General features: G+C 37.0%; 1 protein-coding gene and 1 long non-coding RNA gene across 2 annotated transcripts in view; one reads left to right on the top strand and one right to left on the bottom strand.

Annotated features, from left to right (window-relative positions):
- LOC148595589 (uncharacterized) overlaps positions 1-19903 on the top strand; it is a 569244-nt gene that overhangs the window by 265384 nt on the left and 283957 nt on the right. The gene's annotated exons all lie outside the window — the stretch shown is intronic.
- PHIP (PHIP subunit of CUL4-Ring ligase complex) overlaps positions 1-19903 on the bottom strand; it is a 94828-nt gene that overhangs the window by 19080 nt on the left and 55845 nt on the right. Inside the window, exons 17-27 of the mRNA XM_088520297.1 lie at positions 18654-18879; positions 17798-17935; positions 16556-16739; positions 15461-15584; positions 9669-9809; positions 8425-8501; positions 7600-7831; positions 5415-5534; positions 2491-2598; positions 1976-2100; positions 1649-1731 (exon numbers count right to left, since the gene is read on the bottom strand). Coding sequence (XP_088376423.1) covers positions 1649-1731; positions 1976-2100; positions 2491-2598; positions 5415-5534; positions 7600-7831; positions 8425-8501; positions 9669-9809; positions 15461-15584; positions 16556-16739; positions 17798-17935; positions 18654-18879 — 1558 coding nt within the window. The remainder of the gene's footprint in view (positions 1-1648; positions 1732-1975; positions 2101-2490; positions 2599-5414; positions 5535-7599; positions 7832-8424; positions 8502-9668; positions 9810-15460; positions 15585-16555; positions 16740-17797; positions 17936-18653; positions 18880-19903) is intronic.

Below are 19903 nucleotides of genomic sequence, written 5' to 3'. Positions count from 1 at the left end.
ATGCCCGGGCTCAGGCTGGGCCCTTCGTACGTGGGGAACAGCAGGGCCCCTTCCCACCGCTGCACCGATGGTGGGGGCAACCGTGGACACAGGTGGCAGGCAGGGGAGACCATGGCAGATCCATAAACAGCAAGAAGATCAGCAGGGCTCGGTGAGATCCTAGCAGATGCTGACCAAGCTTGTCTCTCAACAGATCTTTAAACTAAAATGATCCTTAAAGGAGAATCAAGGTGGATCAATCCATCTTTCCCAGCAAACCATCTGATAAGCAATAATACAAAAGAGCTTTTAATACCCATCTGAGCCACCTTTTTAGTTTACTTAACTCCAGTGAACTCAGGAGAGGAAAACCCTTCAATAGGAAATAGCAGATAAAAACTAAGAAAGCAGACTACTTGTTGAAAGGTATGTCTGTTTAGGAACAACTGGCAACATCATTAGATATACCAACACACTGTTGCACTGAAGTTCCCTGTTGTTCTGCATGATGTTTTGTTTGAAGTGTTAATAATAATAATAATAATAAAAACCTAAGCTTAGTTAGACGTGAATCAGAGCCGCTGAATGGAAGAACTGCAGAAACTGAGCCTTGAAGTATTCACTGCAAGTTTACAAAGCACATTTAACATTGAGATCCGGCTTAAAATGGAAGGTTGTTGATGCTTAATTTGCAGAGCACATCGCTTCACTGAAAATAGCAAGATACTAGAGAAGACTTAAAATTACCAACATGTTTATAAACATGGTACTGAACACAGATTTCAGCATTAGGGGAACAGCGACCAACTATCCTGAACTGTGAAGAGTCAATAACACTTGCTTAATCTTTTCTGTTTAAAAACCCATCTAAGGTTGTTCTTAGAAATGAGAATATATGACAAGACAACTAGAGAACAATTTTGTTATATGAAGTTTTCGCTTCCCCTACTAAGATTTCCTTGTTAAAATTTCCTCTCCCATCCAAAGATGTCCAGGAGAAAGAGCTGACTGCAGGACACAGCTGCAATGCACATTCTCTAGTACCCACCGCTTTGGAAGAACCACGCACAGGCAAAGAGAACAAATCAACAACATGCCCCTATTGAGCTGTTCTGAATTAGAATTATACACATGTCAAGGATGCTATGCCATATGGAGCTGAGAAAGGAATTTAAATGAGCAAAAAGAGATGGCAAGGGCATAATCTTTATGCAAAGTCTTTAGACTCATAAATTTCAAATGGTTGAAAAAATGTTGCTGTATTTCCACAAATGAACAGGACTGAAGTAATTAAAGACATTTTTTTCTAGCAGTGATCTGGTCATAAAAGGCCTTTTAAACTAGAGAGACAAGCTATATACAGAATACAATAAACCAGCTGCCAGGAAACACCATATTTTAACAACATATACATTCTTAATTCCTCCCTGCAAACAGGTAACCTTTTCTTTGTACTCAATTTCTTTTACAGATCACCATAAACACTTTGGTTGCTTGCAACTTCAAAGGAAAAGTGGGACCCTGTATCTAAAAGCATAGAACTTTTTCTCCAATTCCGGTCTGGTATTTCAAATTAATTTAACACAACCTACTTTATTAAAAAGTTAGCATGAAAACAGATAAATAGATTTAGAAAAAAAATACAAAACAAAAAACCCTCATCACATACCTATATTCCACCGCCTATGTTTTGCATCATCAAACTGCTGTCTCAGGACTAGAAAATCTATAACATCAGGCATATCGTGGTACCTAATTACAACAGAAGATGACAATTAAGTGGTAAAATAGTAAAAGCATAAAGAAAAGGATACAGAAATTTAATAATTATATTATTAACAATTTAATACACTTGATCTAAACACTTCAAAAGTAAAAGCTCAAGACATATCATTAATGATATCTTTAAATAAAATAAAAATAAAAAACCTCACCACCACCACCACCACAATCTCATTTTGAATATAAATAGTGCTTTGAATGGTGCTTCTCTTACTTCATGGTGAACGATCCTCCAGTCAGTTTACCCGTGTCTGGGTCAAGAAAAGCTAGTTTAAGACAGCAGAGAGTTGGCAAACCCACTTCATACTTAATACCAACTATTTTCATCAGCTCTTGCTCCTGAAATAAACAAAATGTTATGTAGAGCTGCTCAAGCTGACTCTCTGAACACTAAAGTATGAATGTACTAAAAATGCTAGGTTTCTATCAGGCCATGCCAAAACCAAGCATCTGAAGTTCGCTCTCTCAAAAAAGAAACGGTCCTCCAATATGACATATTTTTAAAAGATTTTGCTGAGGTACAACCACAGTAATAATCAAATACAGCATAATAGTAATATTTGCTCATCAGATCACAGAAAACAGCATAAACTCTGAATTCCTTGGACTGTCAGTTAACTTTTCATATCTTAAAATATAAATATATTAACAACATTGATATCAAGAATTCTTTCAGTTAGTTTCCAAACTTTATATCAAGACTCCAAACAGAAAGCAAAATAGTCATACCCGCAATTCCATTTTATGCCATGGTTGTTTCTTGGGGTTAATGCTATATATTTTGTTCTTCTTAGCCATCACAACATAGGCCTCATGACCTTGTCGGAAATAGTAAACCTAAGAGTGAAACGTAACAGTTAGCCAACCAAAACTGTGACAGGTCAAACTCTCAGCATCCTCTTGCCATACACTGCATTTATTCTCTTCCATCACTGAATTTTTGCTCTTCGTTTTTCCTGCTTACATCACAGGTCCTCAAAAATTAAGCAGTGAACAGTTTTTTAAGGTATCTTTATACAAATAAACCCACTGATGTTTGCCTTTATACAAGCTTTGCAAAATCTTGCAACATTATAAAAAAAGGTATCTACCAACTTCTAAAATTCATAGTTATGGAACTTTCTTAGTGTCACATAGCAGTGCTTTTTTAATGGAGGCAGACTCTACAGCTGCACATTAAGCTCCAAAATTTTTAAACCCTTGTTTTTCAGAGTATTCGACACACACAATATCCTCCTAAGAAGAAAAGAGCACAGTAATTACAGAAAGCATGAAAACTGTGAGAAACTACTATATACTTTAACAATCTAACTGAGAGGAAAAGAGGCTACAGAATGACAGATCTAAAATAGTATCAATTTAAATTACACTTTCAACATTGTGACAACTGTTTCCCATAAAAACACATCTTCAAGTATGAAAGAGTTCAGTTTAGTTGCATGGGCTACAATTTCTTCTACACTTACTGTTCCTGCTAATTCTCTTCCTAAATTCAATCCGCTGTTTAAAAACTGGGTTTTTTTGCCTTTATAAGTGGCTGCAAAGCATTACATATTCCTTCAAAACAACTAATGAGAAGAATACTTGGGGTAAGATGAATCAGTGTCTTTTTCCAGGAATTTGTATTTTTATCTCAGCAAATTCCTGCTTCTTCATAATTTGTTGTAGTACTCAGACTAGGTGTTCTTCATCATGCGAACAGCAAAATATTACAATGCACATTTCCTCTCCTTGGGCAATCATGCTGGCAAACGGCAGTCTCATCTCATTGCTCCATTTCCACTGCTCCTCAAGCCACAGAGCTCTGTAAATCGCACTAATCAGAAAGTGAACAAGGGGGTGTGTGTGTTATTCTTACACACCTTGTACAACTGAACACAGGACTACTGTCCTCTCCCTACCGTTTGTATCGCTGTAAGGGAGGAAGTTTGAAAACCCTCTCCTCTCTTCCCAAATCTTACAGCAGGTATTAACTATTCCACTAAACCGTTCAAAGGCCACACAAGACCTCTTCTCTCTCCACGCTCCTCTGGATGTAAGCCCTGAAAAATTTATATTTTACATATCTTTTATTTGTGTGGACTCGAAAGTAGCTTTCCAAGCTTACAGTATTTCAAACAAACCTAGGAAGGGCAAGTCATAAGAGATGGGGCTTTAGACTATGCAGCTTGATTACAAATGTATTTGACTACTTACTTTCTAGGTATAGGCCAGGAAAAATCCTTTCTACCAATATGAAACTTTTTCTGCAAGAAATTGCATTCTACTTAAATATTCCTTGTACACGGTGCACAAGCTATTCAGCGGGTGCCAAGCCAAACACGGGACTTTATCTTACTAAGACGCTGCAGGACATGGTCCTGGGTACAGGGAAAGCCTTGGCCGCTTCGCAAAACAGGTACCAGGGACCAGATGTTTTCATTTGGACTTGACACTGTGAACAGTACGCTCTCCAGAAGAGGCTTACACAACCATTTCTTCCAGGTTAACACTGACCTGAAACATTCTCACCTTACCTCAGCTAGTGAGGCCAAGGTAATCTCTGTGTAGCTGTGCTGTGAACGGGACCCGTGAAGGGTAAAAGCAAAGCAAAGCTGCCCGCACACGCAGCCACTGCTCCGACACGGCGCCTCAGGTGACAGCCACAGCAGCTGCAGCTCAGCACTGCAGCAGGAGACGTGCTCACCAAGGGCTGCATGGCTCTAACTGCATCCTGAGGATGTGAGGTACAGAAGAGCCCTGCTTAGCTCCTCAGAAATGCACAGCTCCCCCAAGAGCCCACAGACTACTCATTACAGCACGAGGCAACTATTTCCTTCTATTTCAACCCGAGGGAACTTGGGAAACATTCACAGACTCTGCTTTTCAGACTGTTTTCTATCTGATACTATTTCTCCATGAAATTCACTATACCACCCATATTTTGTATATTCACAAATAGTGATTGGTGCATGCCTTGTTGGAACTGTATTGTGAGACTTTTGTACCATTTTTGGTACAAACTTATCTTGTGGTTCTTTGTGCCAGGAAAATAACAAGAGCTTTCTGAAGTTGGAAATTCAAGAATCTCTCTAGAATAAAATAGTTTTTTAGAAGTACCAATTCCTCCAGTATTTTCTAAAAATAAGTAGTATCATTCCAGGGTTTTATTTCTCAAACAGAAGTCTTTCTGTCCAAAACACAAGCATTTCAAACAACACTTAAATTCTTATTAGATTTCTTACATATTCTTCAGCATACAAGATTCCCTAAAATTAAGGACTAATTTCACTAGATGAAACATTTCATGCTTAAAACAGTTTCTATAAACATGTTGTAAGAAAAGTAATGCTGAACATAGCATAGCAAGGAATGTTACTGTAATAGCATGCAATAAAAACAGTCTAATATAGCACTGTGCACAGAAGCCTTTCAAGTATGGGAAAGATTTGAATGCTGAAAGTGCTGAGAAAAAAACCTTCCCTTTTAAAATGAAAGCAAAATTGGCATAATCAATGGAAGTTTTAGGGGCAATTCAAAATATTCTGATAATAAATGATATTTAATGGTATCTGATAATTAATGGTATTTACTCTGAAAAAGTGTGTGGACGAAGGCGAAAAAGGCAAGAATATGCTAAAAGAAGCAAGAATACTGAAGAAAAACTACAATACCTCATCCCCCATCTGTGGTACAAATGGGCATCGCCGTGGGATAGGATCTGTAATCCATGCGGAGGGCAGCCATTCTTCCAGTGTCAAACCATTTTCTGCCAAAACTCCTACAGGCAGCCTCTGAAGAAAATGCACAGAAAAAAAAGAGTATGAAAAAAAACATTGTTTGTGGAATTGCTCTGTTTTGGCAAGTATACTATTAAGGACAACTGCTATTTCTTAAATATAATGTAAAAAGGAAAGTATTGCTCATATGAATTCTTACTGAAAAGCTTTCAAATAATAGCACTTAATCAGGAAGACACTAGTCCCAATGAATTTACCAAATCACTTCCAAGACCCTACAATTTCCACTAGTATTTAGCTCCACAAACTAATTCCATGTTCAGGTGGTTTGGGTTATTTTGGAGGTTGGTTTTTTGGAGTGGCAGTTCTTTTCTGAGCTTGATGTCTCTGTGACATTGAATGCCTCATAGAGAGAAAGCAAGGGAAGAAACCATTCTGTACTTATACTTCTAAACCATTCTCAGTTTTATTACATCTTTTAAGCACACCACCCCATCCTAAAATCTTTCATCTATGCATGAAAGTAGTCTATTTTATCTGCCTCGATGCAAAAAAAAAATCCCTGATCTTCTCCTAGCCTTCTTCCATTTTGTATCCTGCATTAAATTGATTTTTGGTCAAGAATTATAGATATAAATGTAAGCACTCTTCTGGGTAGCTTGGTAGCAGTTATGGAGAAGCATGACGCTCTGCTTCTACTCCTCAGTTGCCACCATTCCATGGGCCAGCCCGCAGACACATCGCTCCTCGGTGGTAGCACCTCACTGATTCAGGTGCAGGAAACAGAAGGAACTTGCCATCAGTCAGGCCCACGAGCTCTCTGAATAACCTGCCAGGAAGGTGGCAGCAGCTCTACCGCAGGAGACTTTGATGACAAGCACTTGCCAGGTAAGACAGGTCTATGCAACCCTGTCTAGGGGACAGGCAACGATCTTCTGATAGGCCCTCCAGCCTAGCACTTTGTGCATGAGATGCCCTGATGCACTAGGTCATCTCTAGACAGCTGAAACACATTAGGTCAGGATGTTTTTGGAATCAAAGACCTCCTACATCCAGATAACTGGGATCGAAATGGATGCACAACTTCACACAGTTCAGCTCTTGGAAATATCAGGCAGTCACCCAGTCTTATCTATTATAATAAAGACTAAACTAGAAGCTTAACTCATTAAAAAAACAAAACAACAAAAAAAAACACTACCTAACAGATTTTTTCTGATTTCAGACCATATAAATACCAAGATACTGTTAATAAGAGCACTAAAAAAAAGAATCAAAGAGTAAAGATTGCCACTTAACATGTTAGCCAATGCTATGGCAACCTCCATCTTAAAGCAGCTTTTTGTCAGCCTACCTTCTCCATTCTAATGTGGGACAAAATGCTGGAATAGCGATTCTAATGATCTCCTAATTTTGTAAGATATTTGGTTGCTTAGATGATACAGTTATTTCCTTAGATACCACAAAAATCAGAGCTACAAGTTTATGAAAGCCATTAGCATCTACCAAATATATCACATATGGTCTCTATGAAGAAAGAAAAAAGGAAGTTTACTGAATCAAACATCCACTTCATGCACACACACAAATGAACAAGAAAAACAAAAGCCCACAGAAAACTTTCAGGCAGCGCAGTGAACAGGAATGACACGACCATGGTAGAAAACAAGCAAAATCAATCAAACAACAAAATTCTGAGCAAGAGAAATTCCTCTTGATGTTATTTATGTTAAGCACACTGCAAGCAGCATACACCATGGAATTAGGAGAAGAAAGCATATGGCTGTGCAAGTCTAAAAGCCGCACAGATGAGAAGATACACACACATTCCATTACTACTCAATACATCCGTAGAATGGAAGTTTCTGGTCTGAAAAAATATGGTGTAAGGATATTAAAAGTGCTAAGTAGAACACCTCAAATTTGAAACGGTATCATTACAGCAATCCATCGTCTGACTTACAAGAGGCAGCAATTATCATTAACATTAATTACTTGTAAAAGTCAAGACGCATTAGCAAATTGGATAATATTAAGTTGTATACATAACTGAAACAGTCATCTGATTATTTTATGACAGTACAAATAAGGATCTAGTGATATCCAAAGAACATCTAACCTTCTGTTTTCTCTCTTTGGGTTTCCTCTTCTTTGGTGATGTTGTTGGTCCATCTTTCTCCTCATTCCCTTTTTTCCTTTCTTTCTTAATTTGCTTCTTTTGCTTTTCAGGTCCTTCTTCATCCTCTGAACTACTTTCCGCTTTCTTTGTTTTGAGTTTAGGGATTTTCTTTGGTGGTTGCAGGTTGATCCCTGCATCTGCTGTCCAGTCAGAATAATCACTAGAATAGTCACTAGGGATAGAATGTCAAAGAAAAAAGCAAGTTAAGAAACAGAAGTTAAAATCAATTCACACCACCATGGTTTATATAATATAATCCAATGCCACAATGTGTTAAGTTATGCTCTAGCCAATTACAATATTTTAAAATTGAAAAGCAGTATCGAAAATCCCATATTCAAACTATATTTTAACCAGTCATAAACTAAGACTGAATCATTTCAAGTTATTTTTTGTAAGATGCTCAGCTTCTGGTATCACCAAAAAGGAATCTGATGTTCACTTTGCCAGTTCAAGAAAATTTTTAATTCTAGATATTGCTCATAGGACTTCCAATTTTGAAGACCTTTAAACAGAAGCTAAAAAAACATACTAAGGTCAAGGAGGTAGCACTTGATCCACTTTATTTATTATTAAGAAGAAATTAAGGTTGAGTTGCACTGTCTCCATCTTTGGCTCTCTAATTTCAAATCAAGAGTCAGCAGAGGGACTTGCAAAGTCCAGGCAGCAAGTGTTTACTAATCCTAACTAACTGTTTACAGAAAAGATAAGGATCTATAAAATTTTCAAGGAGGATTTTTTTCTGCAATATATACTGTAACTTACCTAGAGCTGCCATCACTGTGCCATGCTCTTTCATCATCTTCTGATGTTCCACCACTGGCAACAACTGCTTCTCCTTCCTAAGGTTTAAAAAAATAATAATAAATTAAATTAGATTTAAAAAAAGGCAGAATTTTCCTCAGAAAAATAGTAACACAGGACAATATGACTAATAGTCTTCTAGGCTCTCTGCATATGTTATCAGAGATGCTTTGCATTGTTAAGAAAAAAAAACATTTTAATTTGCATATATTCAATTTAGGTGACTTATTTGAATGAAAGCAAAATAAAAAATACCTGTATTTCCAAAGATCCAGAAATTCTATCAAATGAAAAACCAGGATAAGCCTTAAATACATTCCTATTATTGATTTTACTTTAGTTATATATGCAGACTTGGGTCTACTACGCCTGATTCTCAGTGTCTTAAGAGCAGTTCTTGATAGCTCAAAAAGCTCCAGCAAATCTTAGTTCTCATGACCTTAAGTCACTTAATCTTTATGCCGCTTCCTCTAAAATACTGTCCATCACTTTATGCTGTATTAGTCTGTGTGTATGTACGCACGAGTACACAAGCACACCCCATTTTTCCTTCCCATCTCAAATGAAAAATCAGAATGTTGATATATGATAGCTATCCACCATATATCATGTCCTATATTTTACACACACAGTTTTCTATAAATTGTCTTTTTAGCTTTGAATTTAATGAAGTTACATAAATATATGGGTTGGTTAAGGTTTGCATTTTGCATTCAGGAAGTAAATTTACTTTTTCTATTAAATATTGTCTCCTTTAAGTAGTTTTACTTTTACCAGACTTGACACACTGTGTAGTTGACAAAAAAAATAATTTATTCAAACTTGCTACTTTAATAGGCTTTTTATGGGCAAGTCTTTAATCCTGAGATTAACACTATTTACCATCACTTCCACTCAAATTCAAACATATTTGCCGTATCAATTAGGCTCACAAACACAGGTGAGTTTTAACATCAAAAACATTTACCTGGGAAAATGTTCTTAAAAATGAGTGTTGTGAAATTTCTGACAATACGCTTTAAGCCAAAGCTAAAGACATAAGCACCATATGGGAAAACTTAATCTATTTTTAAAAAAGTGAAAGAAAACCCACAACAAAAACAAATGTGAAATTTCTGCTAGAAATAGCATTTGATCAGCTGAAAAGGGAGCCTTAACAGACAGAAACAGAAGCTACAGCACCACCTCATGAGTGAGAATCTTACATCTGAGGAACTGTGTCCATTTTCTAACTCTTCCGCAGGCCTCGCAGGTTCTTCTGCTGCGTATCTGGTGCGATAGTTGTGCTGGTTGGCTTGCTGCTTTTTTGATTCACTAGTATCTAGCAAATGATCATGCGAATGGTTCTGCAAAAACACAAAAGTCAAGAGGTCACTTTTGAGTAGCATCCTATTTCAGGATAGCACTCCAAGAGGCAATTTCTGCAGTAGCAAAAAAGATACAAGTGCTAATGTTAGGAAATTCAAAACAAGGCCACAAGTCTAAAACTAGACAGCAGCAGTGGAAAACAGCTTAATGTGAGCACCAAGCAGTTCAGTACATTCTGAAAAAAAAAAAAAAAAAAAAAGGAAAAAGAATCTTTCTGTACAGATGTAGTATGAAGTTCTTATCCAGAGTTATTAAAATTCTTTCTTCTTTCCAGTACAAGAGACACATACAGTTAACTGTAAAAACTTGTAACAGCTCAAAACTATACTAATAAAAATAGCTCAGAGCAAATGTGAATTATACTCAAGAGGGCAGGATAAGACAAATTTCCCAGTAGAAGTTTATAAGCCTTTGCAAGACAGAGTTTACTGGTGTTTTGAACTTTGGGAAAGCTCTGTTTAGCTTATGCTCCAACTGTACATCATAAGCAAACCAAGCTGCTACATAACTTATATGTAGTACTTAGTGCTCTTTTATGCTACAAAAATTCACACAGTTGCTGCAGCACTAGGATTTTAGAATAGTGCCTTTTTATAGATGCAAAACACACAACCAAGTTCAAAATTTCCCCCTCTACTACTATAAAATGACAATGTGATACACACCAACTACATGGAGTATCACATGGAAATGACACAGCATACATGGGATACAATTTTGCCTAAATTTCCAGCTCAAAAATATTGACCACTATATGACCAGAAGACCAGACAGACAACACTCCAATATATGGAATATCATACTTGCAGGCAACTCCTACTAGTCTCTTAGCACTTGGACGCCGGTGGCTGGAGACAAACAACCTTTGGAAGCCCGGGCCATTCCTCGGTGGGATTCAAGCTGGCAGTACGTACCGCATCTCCCCCGGTTGCTCTAACCTCAGCACAGTGGCGAGGCAGCTCCAAGGCTGCCACCACACAGCCCATCCTGCCCCCAGCTTTCAGAGGGGGGCTAATTTTTGTCAGGCTCTGGAGACTCACTGCTGAAGCTGCAGGGCAGGTCACACGAGTCAACACTAGAGCAACTTACTTTTCTGCTTTCCCAGAGCATTAACTGCCAATAACTACTGTACACTCGGCCAGATACTCGTTAGCATCACGAACCAGCACACAAAGAGCAAGGACAGCAGAAATGGGATCACACAGGTCCAATGAAACAAAGGAGTCCAATACTCTTTATATTAATACGGATACATTTTGCAGAAGCTACATGATACCAGACAAGCTCATCTGCCTTATCTCGCTGGAAATAAAAATCTCTAAAAGTTTACATCCCCATTTCTATCTAGAGGCGAGATTCCTTGACCGGGTGCTAGGGTCCCCTTTTCCATATTTATACTGGATGCCTGAGAAACAGACATGCTTTGTATTGCTTTTTTGTTTTGGAAAGAGTTCTTCTCTTTTGGCAGTTCAGAGGTTGACAAAAATCAATCAAATCAATAAATAAATAACCATTCCTTTATGGAAGCACCTATCAAAACCGGAACAAGCTGTTTGGGAATGATCTAGTACCAAAAGAAAAAAATCAGTAGGTCATTGCAAATAATGAAGGGGGCCCATAAGGCATATTTATTATACATTCTGACAAAAATGTATTAAATATCACTCCTACTCAACACAGCATTGCCGAAACCTTTTGAAAACCCCCCAGTTGGGCAAATTCTTATTGCTGTATTTGGTGATGCATGTGCACATGCGTGTGTGAAGGTCTAACTAGAAGGAGAAGTCATCACAGGCTTTTTCTAGCTAAAATGGAAGCGCTAAGATTTGCAACAATGACTAACAAAAGCTCAGCTGATAGTCTACTTTTTACAACATGTATCATAGAGAAAGAGCTTGAAGAGATTGGACTCTACAGGGAGGCTTAAAAATAGAGCCAAGATCATCATGGATTTGAGGTTCAACCATAACTTACTTTGTATACTATAATGAACAGTCACCACGTATACGCTGACAAGTCTGTATCACATCCAAGGCTTCCATTCAATACTAGAGTTCATCTATGACACATTAGAAACTACAGCTGCTGCCAGAAGAGTTTTTCTGAGGAATGAGAATGGTGACGTTTCCCGCATTTTACAGTGATAGGTATAAACAGGTCACCCGGGCCCAGCCAGAGGGACTTTAATGCCATTTATGAAAGAGCCGTGGAGTCAGTGGACACTCTCAGTGGTGTCCCGACAACCTCCCACTTTGAACACTATATTCACCTATCCGTAACACCAGGTAGCAAAGCTTTACTTTCACACGGGGTTGTAGGAATTTTGAAGACCTCTGGCTATAATAATTTCACACTGTTTTTTCACCCGCTGTTTCTATTCAAAAGCTGAAAATCGTCCCTCTTTTGCGAAGGCAGTGGGGATCAGTCTATACGAGTAAGTTAAATAGGGCTGGCTCACAAACACATGCCCAGCACCAGAACGTGACCATCAACAAATACCTACAACCTCCTTAGGACCAAGACAGGAAAATCTCTGTAAAGCTCTGCATATGCCTTTACAACATTATGCTTTCTGTTCATCAGTTTGTCAGGGGGCCTACGTAAGTGCTTTAATTCTTGACTGGACACACTATTCAAATTCGTCAGCCCACCATTTTTCTCTAAATTTGTCTTTAATGATTTTTGTATTTTTTCCTGGAGACACAAAAGTATCTCTCTCCAGGGGAAAAAAAAAGAAAAAAAAAAGTATTAGCGATATCTTTAGTAAATACCTCTATCCTAAATTAAGTATTCTTCAACAACTGTGAGCTCTCCCCAGAAGACAATTTAAGAAATCCTCCAACCTGCTAGTACATAAAACAGTTATTACTGTAATGTATTGTACTGTACTGTATTATTCTGAAAAAATTATACATTACTTTCCATTTCTATCTATAACCTACTACAAATAATATTTATGTAAAGCCATAGAGCCAGTATAAAGAACAGCAAGGAAAATGTTTCTCTAACTATGTTACTAATCTGTATTTAAAAAAAAAATACAAAAAAAGATAGTTTTCTGGCCTGGAATCAGCCTTCTCTTCCAAAGGTCTGTATATAATTTTCTGACTAAAAAAGGGGACAACAATTCTAATTCACCATTCCAAATGCTCAGAAATTACTGGGCAAAAAATGCGCTTATGTTAATCAGGGAAACAAAAAAATTGGGAAAATCTGAGTGCTGTAGCTAATTGACATTTAACTGCTTAGGACCAAGCATCCTTTTTGTAAATTTGTTTAGCGTATTAAAAGCCTATTTGATATCTACTTATTTCTTAGTCCCTCTGAGATCTTTCTCAAGAGATTTTCCCTGCCAATATACTTCTCCATAAATCTGAGTGTTCCAAGAAGTGATAGATTTAACAAAGAATAAGCAAAGGAAAAGTATCAGATTTCTTTCCTGAGAAAAATGAAGGGCACATTCTCATCTGGATCAATACATGAAATTGAGCAAGCTTTTGCTCTGCACGATTTTAAGGACATAGATACATATAAAGAAAAGTTAGGATTCAAAAGCATCCAGTGAAACCTTTAAATTATGGACACTAGCATTTTCTTCTCCAGAAGGAGTATTTTAAAGTCATCCATTATGAATTTCTTTTTTCAAATATGTAATACAAGTAATTGCTAAAAACAAGATGCTGGACTACAGTGCCAGCTCATCTGCTCTGCTATTTTTATGCCCTAGTGGTATTTTAGGAAAACTATAGCCCAATTAGAAATTCAAGAGTAAGCTGGTAGGAATGCATAAGGCAGGAAGGATCATTTGACTGCATGTGGTAGCTAGAGAGAAGGAAGGAAAAAAAAAAAAAAAAACTCAAGCAGTGCAACTGTCCAAGTATATTTAACAAAAGCCTAGAAATAAGCACCGAAACACATCCCCTCAGGTTAAGAAATAAAACTTGCTTAAAAATTGAATTTTTTGAGGTTATCTTCTGTTATTCCCAAGAGAAGGTAAGAGTTATCACTAAGACACCCTTGCAATCCATTAATAGGGCTTATTATGGCTGCGTCCAAACCTTGAAGGACAAAGGGCTTACTGCTATGTCCAAAGCCTGGTAGATACCAGACACACACACACACACACACACACACAAAAAAAAAAAAAAAAAAAAAAAAAAACTTGATCTTGTGTAAATGCACTTAACACAGACTGCAGCACTAAAATTACCACAAGATTTCTGCAGATAACAACGCACAGAATTTGAATGAGATTCATTTAAGAAAAAAAAAAAAAAAGAAAGAAAAATTACTAGAGGATACTGGGCAAGAAGAATTACCCTTACTTTTGCTGAAAACTTTACTTTGATTGAATGACAAAAGGAAGCAAAATGAAACATATAAATTAAGTTTAGTAACTGTAGAAACATGTTCATCTCATCAATCTACTTCTTTTTATTGCATTTCAAATCCATTCATCATTATTAAAAAAAATTACAGGAGTGAAACTCAGCATCTGAATTTTACTTATTTTCAAGCTGCTTTCAATCTCTGTCCTTTTCTTTTCCCAATAAGTGAGTAATATATGGTACAGTTAAATTACTCTGTATTAATTATGTTACTCTGACAAAACTAGGAGTTGCAGAGTCTTTCTTATACTTGTTTAATTTCTTTTGAAAAATATTTTTGCTTTTTACTTTTGAACCCCAAAGTGATTTTTACTATTTTCAAAGGATAATTTGCAGGCAAGTGTTTTATTAATCTTCACCCTTTAAGTTAAGGGTGAAACTTTATCATCTATAGCACTGTAATAGTACTACAACACCCAAAGCAATTCATTTTTACCAAGTTATTAAAAAACAAACAAACAAGCAAAACAAACAAACAAAAAAACCAAACACTTCTCCTTTACAGGTTCTTTAACATTTACGACTTTAATTGCAAAATTTGGTAAGTGTAGCTAGGAAAGAACAGAGAATCACGAGATGCACCAATAACCCTAATTTATAATTACAAATGCGTAAAAGTTATATAAGAACACCAAGTCAATTATGATGACAAGTTTGATTTTTAATACAAATCACTTTTCCCTATGGTTTTCATCTATTCAGTCCTCTGTTTCCTCTGAGAAAAGTACTGGTGGCTCTAGTAAAATACATGGCTTGCAAAATCCCATACAAAACAGCACCATAATTCTGAGGGTACCATGGTAGAAAATACCTGATTCTTTATTCGTTATGGGTTATGTGCTTAAATTTATTCAAATTAAAGACTCTGACTTAAGTTTTAATCAAACCTTTCCACAGAATGCTTTACATCAAATACTAAAAAAGAGTAGCAGGATGTATTGGTCAACAGGACATATTCCCAACAGCAATCTTCCAACAGTCTCCAATACCAGACTTACAGGTCTTCTCACTTAAGGACTTCTAAAAGCAATCTCAGTTGCTTACTTAGAATATAGTTAAATATCAACAAACAGCCTCATTCTGGGAAGGTAAACATATATTTCTGTGTTCCTGCTTTTTGAATTTATGAAAAAAAAAATCCTCATTTGGAAACGAGAAAAATAATGTAAACTCATGTGACCTAAATACACCGAACTAAATATTATGGCTCTTGCAATAATAAAGTACAAGTGGCTATTTACCTTAGAGAAAGTAGGTATTTTGTTTTCTCTTTGAACGTGACTTATTACATGCTTCCTCTTCTCTTCTGATCGATAAACCCTTATTTCTTCTTCTCCCTTTGCTGTTCGCCATTCTTCTTGCCTACTGGAAAAAGAAAATTGAGATGTTAACTTCAAAGCAAAATACTACAGCAGAGAATAACTCTTCCAGCCATGGAACAAATGTTCAGTGCTTTTAATATTCTTTGAGTAGTAGTAGTCAGAATTCAGGTTCAAAGTCATCCTTTCTGAACATAGTAAAATTTAAAATGGCAAGTACTGAATACCTGCTATGTTGTGTTTAAAGGATATCTGTCTGACTTAACTATCTCCAAATCTATGATTCTCAATTCAAAATCAAGATTCAGGAGAAATGGCCACACAATATCTGAAAAACACAAGGCTAAAAAACATGACTGAAAAGTGCTGTTTCTTAGCCATTTATGGGATAGCAGTTTCTAAATTCAAAGGAAACCTGCGTCTTTACAGCAGCACAGTGACTCGGGGCACCAGTTAATCAAAAGATTTTTTTAAAATTTTAAACATTCAAAAAGCATTTGGATAGTTAATAATTACAACTGTATTTCAGAAAGCTAGAGCAGTTTACTTTCATCAGTAAAACAAAAAATCCCTACTTGCCACACTCAGGAATGCATTTGTCACAAGAGTCTATTACTAAAAGAAATAAAAGTACCACAGAGAGGTTTGGAATTTCATCTTAGGCACTTGCTGGATTAGGTCAATGCCATCAGCCTTCTGTGAAGGCTACAAAATGCCAGGGACTGATGCCATCAAATCACCATAATCTCTTATGCTAAAAGCAGCAGTTAGATCCCAATGCATATACCAGCTGAGCTGCTCTCTCACATGCTCCATCAGCATGATGCTTTGGTAATTCCAAGCCTTTCAAATGTCATGGAAACAACAGATGATTTCACACTGAAACCGATGTTAATAATGAGACCACTGAGCAGCTAAGTACCACAAAATACGAACTGTAGCAACACGCATCCCAAAGCAGTTCAATTAAATTTACCAAACTAAAATCCACTGCAAATTTGGAAGGCCTCTGTTTACCTAGCTACTCCAGAAGAAAGCTCAGGCACGACAACCCTTCGACTCCAGGCCACCAGGTCCCGCTCCGTGGCGATTTCACTTCTCGGCGCGTTGCTGTGCATCTGGCGCACACCTTCAATCTGCCCGCTGCGCCGCAGCCCGATATTTGGTGGTGAGTGCACTTCTGAGGTAGAGCTTATAGAGCCTGAAAAGTCCAAAAGTCATAGCTGTATTAGACCTACAATTCTAAATGCAAAATGAAAGAAAAAAAACTCTATTATTTCAGAAGAAAGAAAATATTAATTGAATAGAACAGTTGCAATAACCTCTGTAGTTTCGAAACTCAAACTTCTTACAAATCTATGGAGCCGCAGTACTGTTTAAAAATTCATATTGAAGAGCAGCTGAAACCATCAATACTCTGAAGTAAAACAAATTATTTCACAGATTCACTGTTCTTTAAAAGTGCTTCTGAAAACATTTACAAAAAGCCGATTCTTGCTGCTGCACTGCAGATCCATTTTGTGATATGCTGAGCTATTTTACTTAATCTGGATATTCCTTAAATACAAAGTTCACTACCTTCTAAAAAAATTGAAGCTATGACACTGGAAATTATTAGGAATTGAAGCTGTAAATTTTGCCAACAAGAAATTAAAATAATCAAAAGAAACAAAAAAGAAAAACACAAAAAACACGATACTTCAAGCACCTATGCTAAAAAAAGAAATTAAACATGTTTCCAAATCTTTCTGCATACTTTAGCTCTGCTGGCAAACCCACTCACTCAGGTGGGTTTACTACAATGAATTCTTTGGAATTGAAGTTTACTGCGAAACCTACTGCTAGACATTGGAATGTGAAATAGTTATACGGAGAAACAAAAAGCTCTTTCCTTATCTCTATCTTCCTTTTTCTTTGGTTATTTCTCACCAATTCAGATTCCCCACCAAGTAGCTGGCCAACTCCAGACTAAACAGGAGCATAGTTTTTAATTGCTAAGGGAACACAGTTGCTGCAAATTCCTTGGGAGGGCACAGCAGCTATTACAACTTTGTAATGCTAACAATTTTGAGGTTAAGAATTCTTTTTTTGTGAAAGACAAAAAAGGATGGGAAAGTTGTACTATTTTCTATGGCTCCAAATTTCCCTTCTAGTAGTTCAATAAAATGCACCTCATACACAATAATATGTGACTTACGTTTTCCAAACTGTTAGCTGTTTAAATAAGAAAAACAAAACAAAAAGGAGTCAGTAATTTACCTCTGCTTATCCGGCTGGTACTGCTAGTTCCTGCCTCCCCAGAACGTCTCTGATCCTGTTCTTGCTGAAGTCTTTGAATCATGCTATCCAATGGACTAACTTCTTGATTTGCTTGTTGACTAAGAACTTGATTCAATCCTGTGAAGTAAAATAGCAAGAGAAAGTCACAAATTTTTCTTTTTTTTTTCCTCCCCAGGAGCTACAAACTCACTAGCTACATCTTAGCCTTGAAATTTGTAAGTACAGTATATAATCACATGTTTAAGTATGGGCTAATATATACGTTGAGAGTCTCATTTTTTAAATCAGATATTTTTCTTAATATTACTCCACTAAATTTTGTGGGGGCAGGATCAAGATGACCCAGGTTTTTGTATCTTCATTGCATCTTGAGAGATATTTAACTGAACAATCAGTTAAAAAAAAGCTTAAGTTGAATGAAATTCTTCAAGAAGAGGAAGGTTTGGTAGGAGGTGTCAGGTGTCCACCCACTTTCCTCTTCTTGCAGCTGTTATCTCATCAGTTTGTTTCCTAGGTTCTCTCAAGTGGAAGTCTTACCCACAAAAGATCAACTGAAAGCTCACTCAGCACCTTAAACCATTTCAATAAAGAAATTATGAGCTCTAAGTATCTGTGGTGTTAGCTAGTACTAACTTGAATGAGGACAGTACATAAGCTTTCACAAGCACAATGCAGTTGCTCCTATATAGCAACTCCCAAGCTACACAACTCTTAAATGCTATATGAACTCTTACTATTAAGGATGAAGGAAAAAGCACAAGCACAAGTGAGAAGGAAGGGGGAGAACACCTGGAGGTAGCAGGAATACTGTATACTGCACTGGATTCTTCCATACCTGAAGATGTCACTCCCATCTGAGGAATAAGCTGCTCCTCCCTGCAGTTCTCTCGACCAGGAACTAGTCTTTGGTACCTTGCAGGATGAGGGTTGCCATCCACATCAACCAAAAATGGGGGAGGCATCAGGTGTGGAGCCTGCTGTGTCTGCTCATCCAGGACAAAATTGTTGGCATCACGGATAAGGGGCCGATAATCACTATGAAAGAACATCTGATCTGCTATCTGTAAAAAAGTAATTGTGTGATTTTTAAAGAGCCTATAAAAAAGCATACAAAGCAGGTCTGCCAAAGTATCCATACACTGTTATTGACAGTCACCTCTCTGAAAACAATGTTACAAGCTAATCTATTTAATTCAGTTTAAATGGGAAAATTTAGCAAGCCTCTGTTGTTGGTTTTTTTTATTTATTTTTCTTTTTCCCAGTAATGACTACGCTATGTATTACACTATGGGGAGAGCAACCCAAAAGTTTGAGGGTGAGAAGTATTTAAAGAACAGGGAAATGCACATATTCTTATACTTGAAAAAAAAGTTTCACTAGATTTAAAAAAAAAAAGCTGAATTCTTCAGATTCAAAGCTTTGTTTTCAATTTTAACCATTTCCTCACAATTAATTCTAGGTGACTTTGCCACAGGCACTCAGGACTGTGGAATACTTTTGTCCAGCCAAAGGCTTATGCTCACCCCCCTTGCTGGCACATGCATCTCAGCATCTTGCAATCAGAGACATAGTGGAGTACAAGGAGAGAAGAGAAAGTAGACAGCAATGAGAATGGCAGATAGAGTACACATCCCAACACTACTCCCTGGAAAGTAAATCCCTTTGAGAGACAGTTCATGTAGACAACTTAACTTGAAACAAATAATACTCCACACAATGACAATGAAAGCAGACTTCCAGTGCAGCATAAAAATGATTAAACAATTGATCAAAACTGTATGCAGAGCTCCAAATAATCTTGTCATAGGTTTTAGAGACAGATATTTGAGTTTGGACACAGAAATACCCAAATTCTGATAGAATTTGTTCTGACTTGTGCAGAGTATGTCTATCACAACCCAGTTCATATCAATTTCCTGTAATTTTTAAGTCAGAAGTGAGTTAGACATGGTTATGTCAACACCAAGTTACCCAGTTCTAGACGAGAGACGATCAGGAAGGAAGGATGATGATTAGCACCTAATACAATATCAAAAAGAAATCCGAGGTGCTTACATGCACCTAAATGACACAAGTAAAGAACAC

This window comes from Tinamus guttatus, unplaced genomic scaffold (assembly GCF_059628265.1).
Source record: "Tinamus guttatus ecotype Peru unplaced genomic scaffold, ASM5962826v1 Tinamus_guttatus_pri_ptg000085l, whole genome shotgun sequence".
NCBI classification, from domain to species: Eukaryota; Metazoa; Chordata; class Aves; order Tinamiformes; family Tinamidae; genus Tinamus; species Tinamus guttatus.
This window is presented reverse-complemented; position numbering and strand designations above follow the sequence as displayed.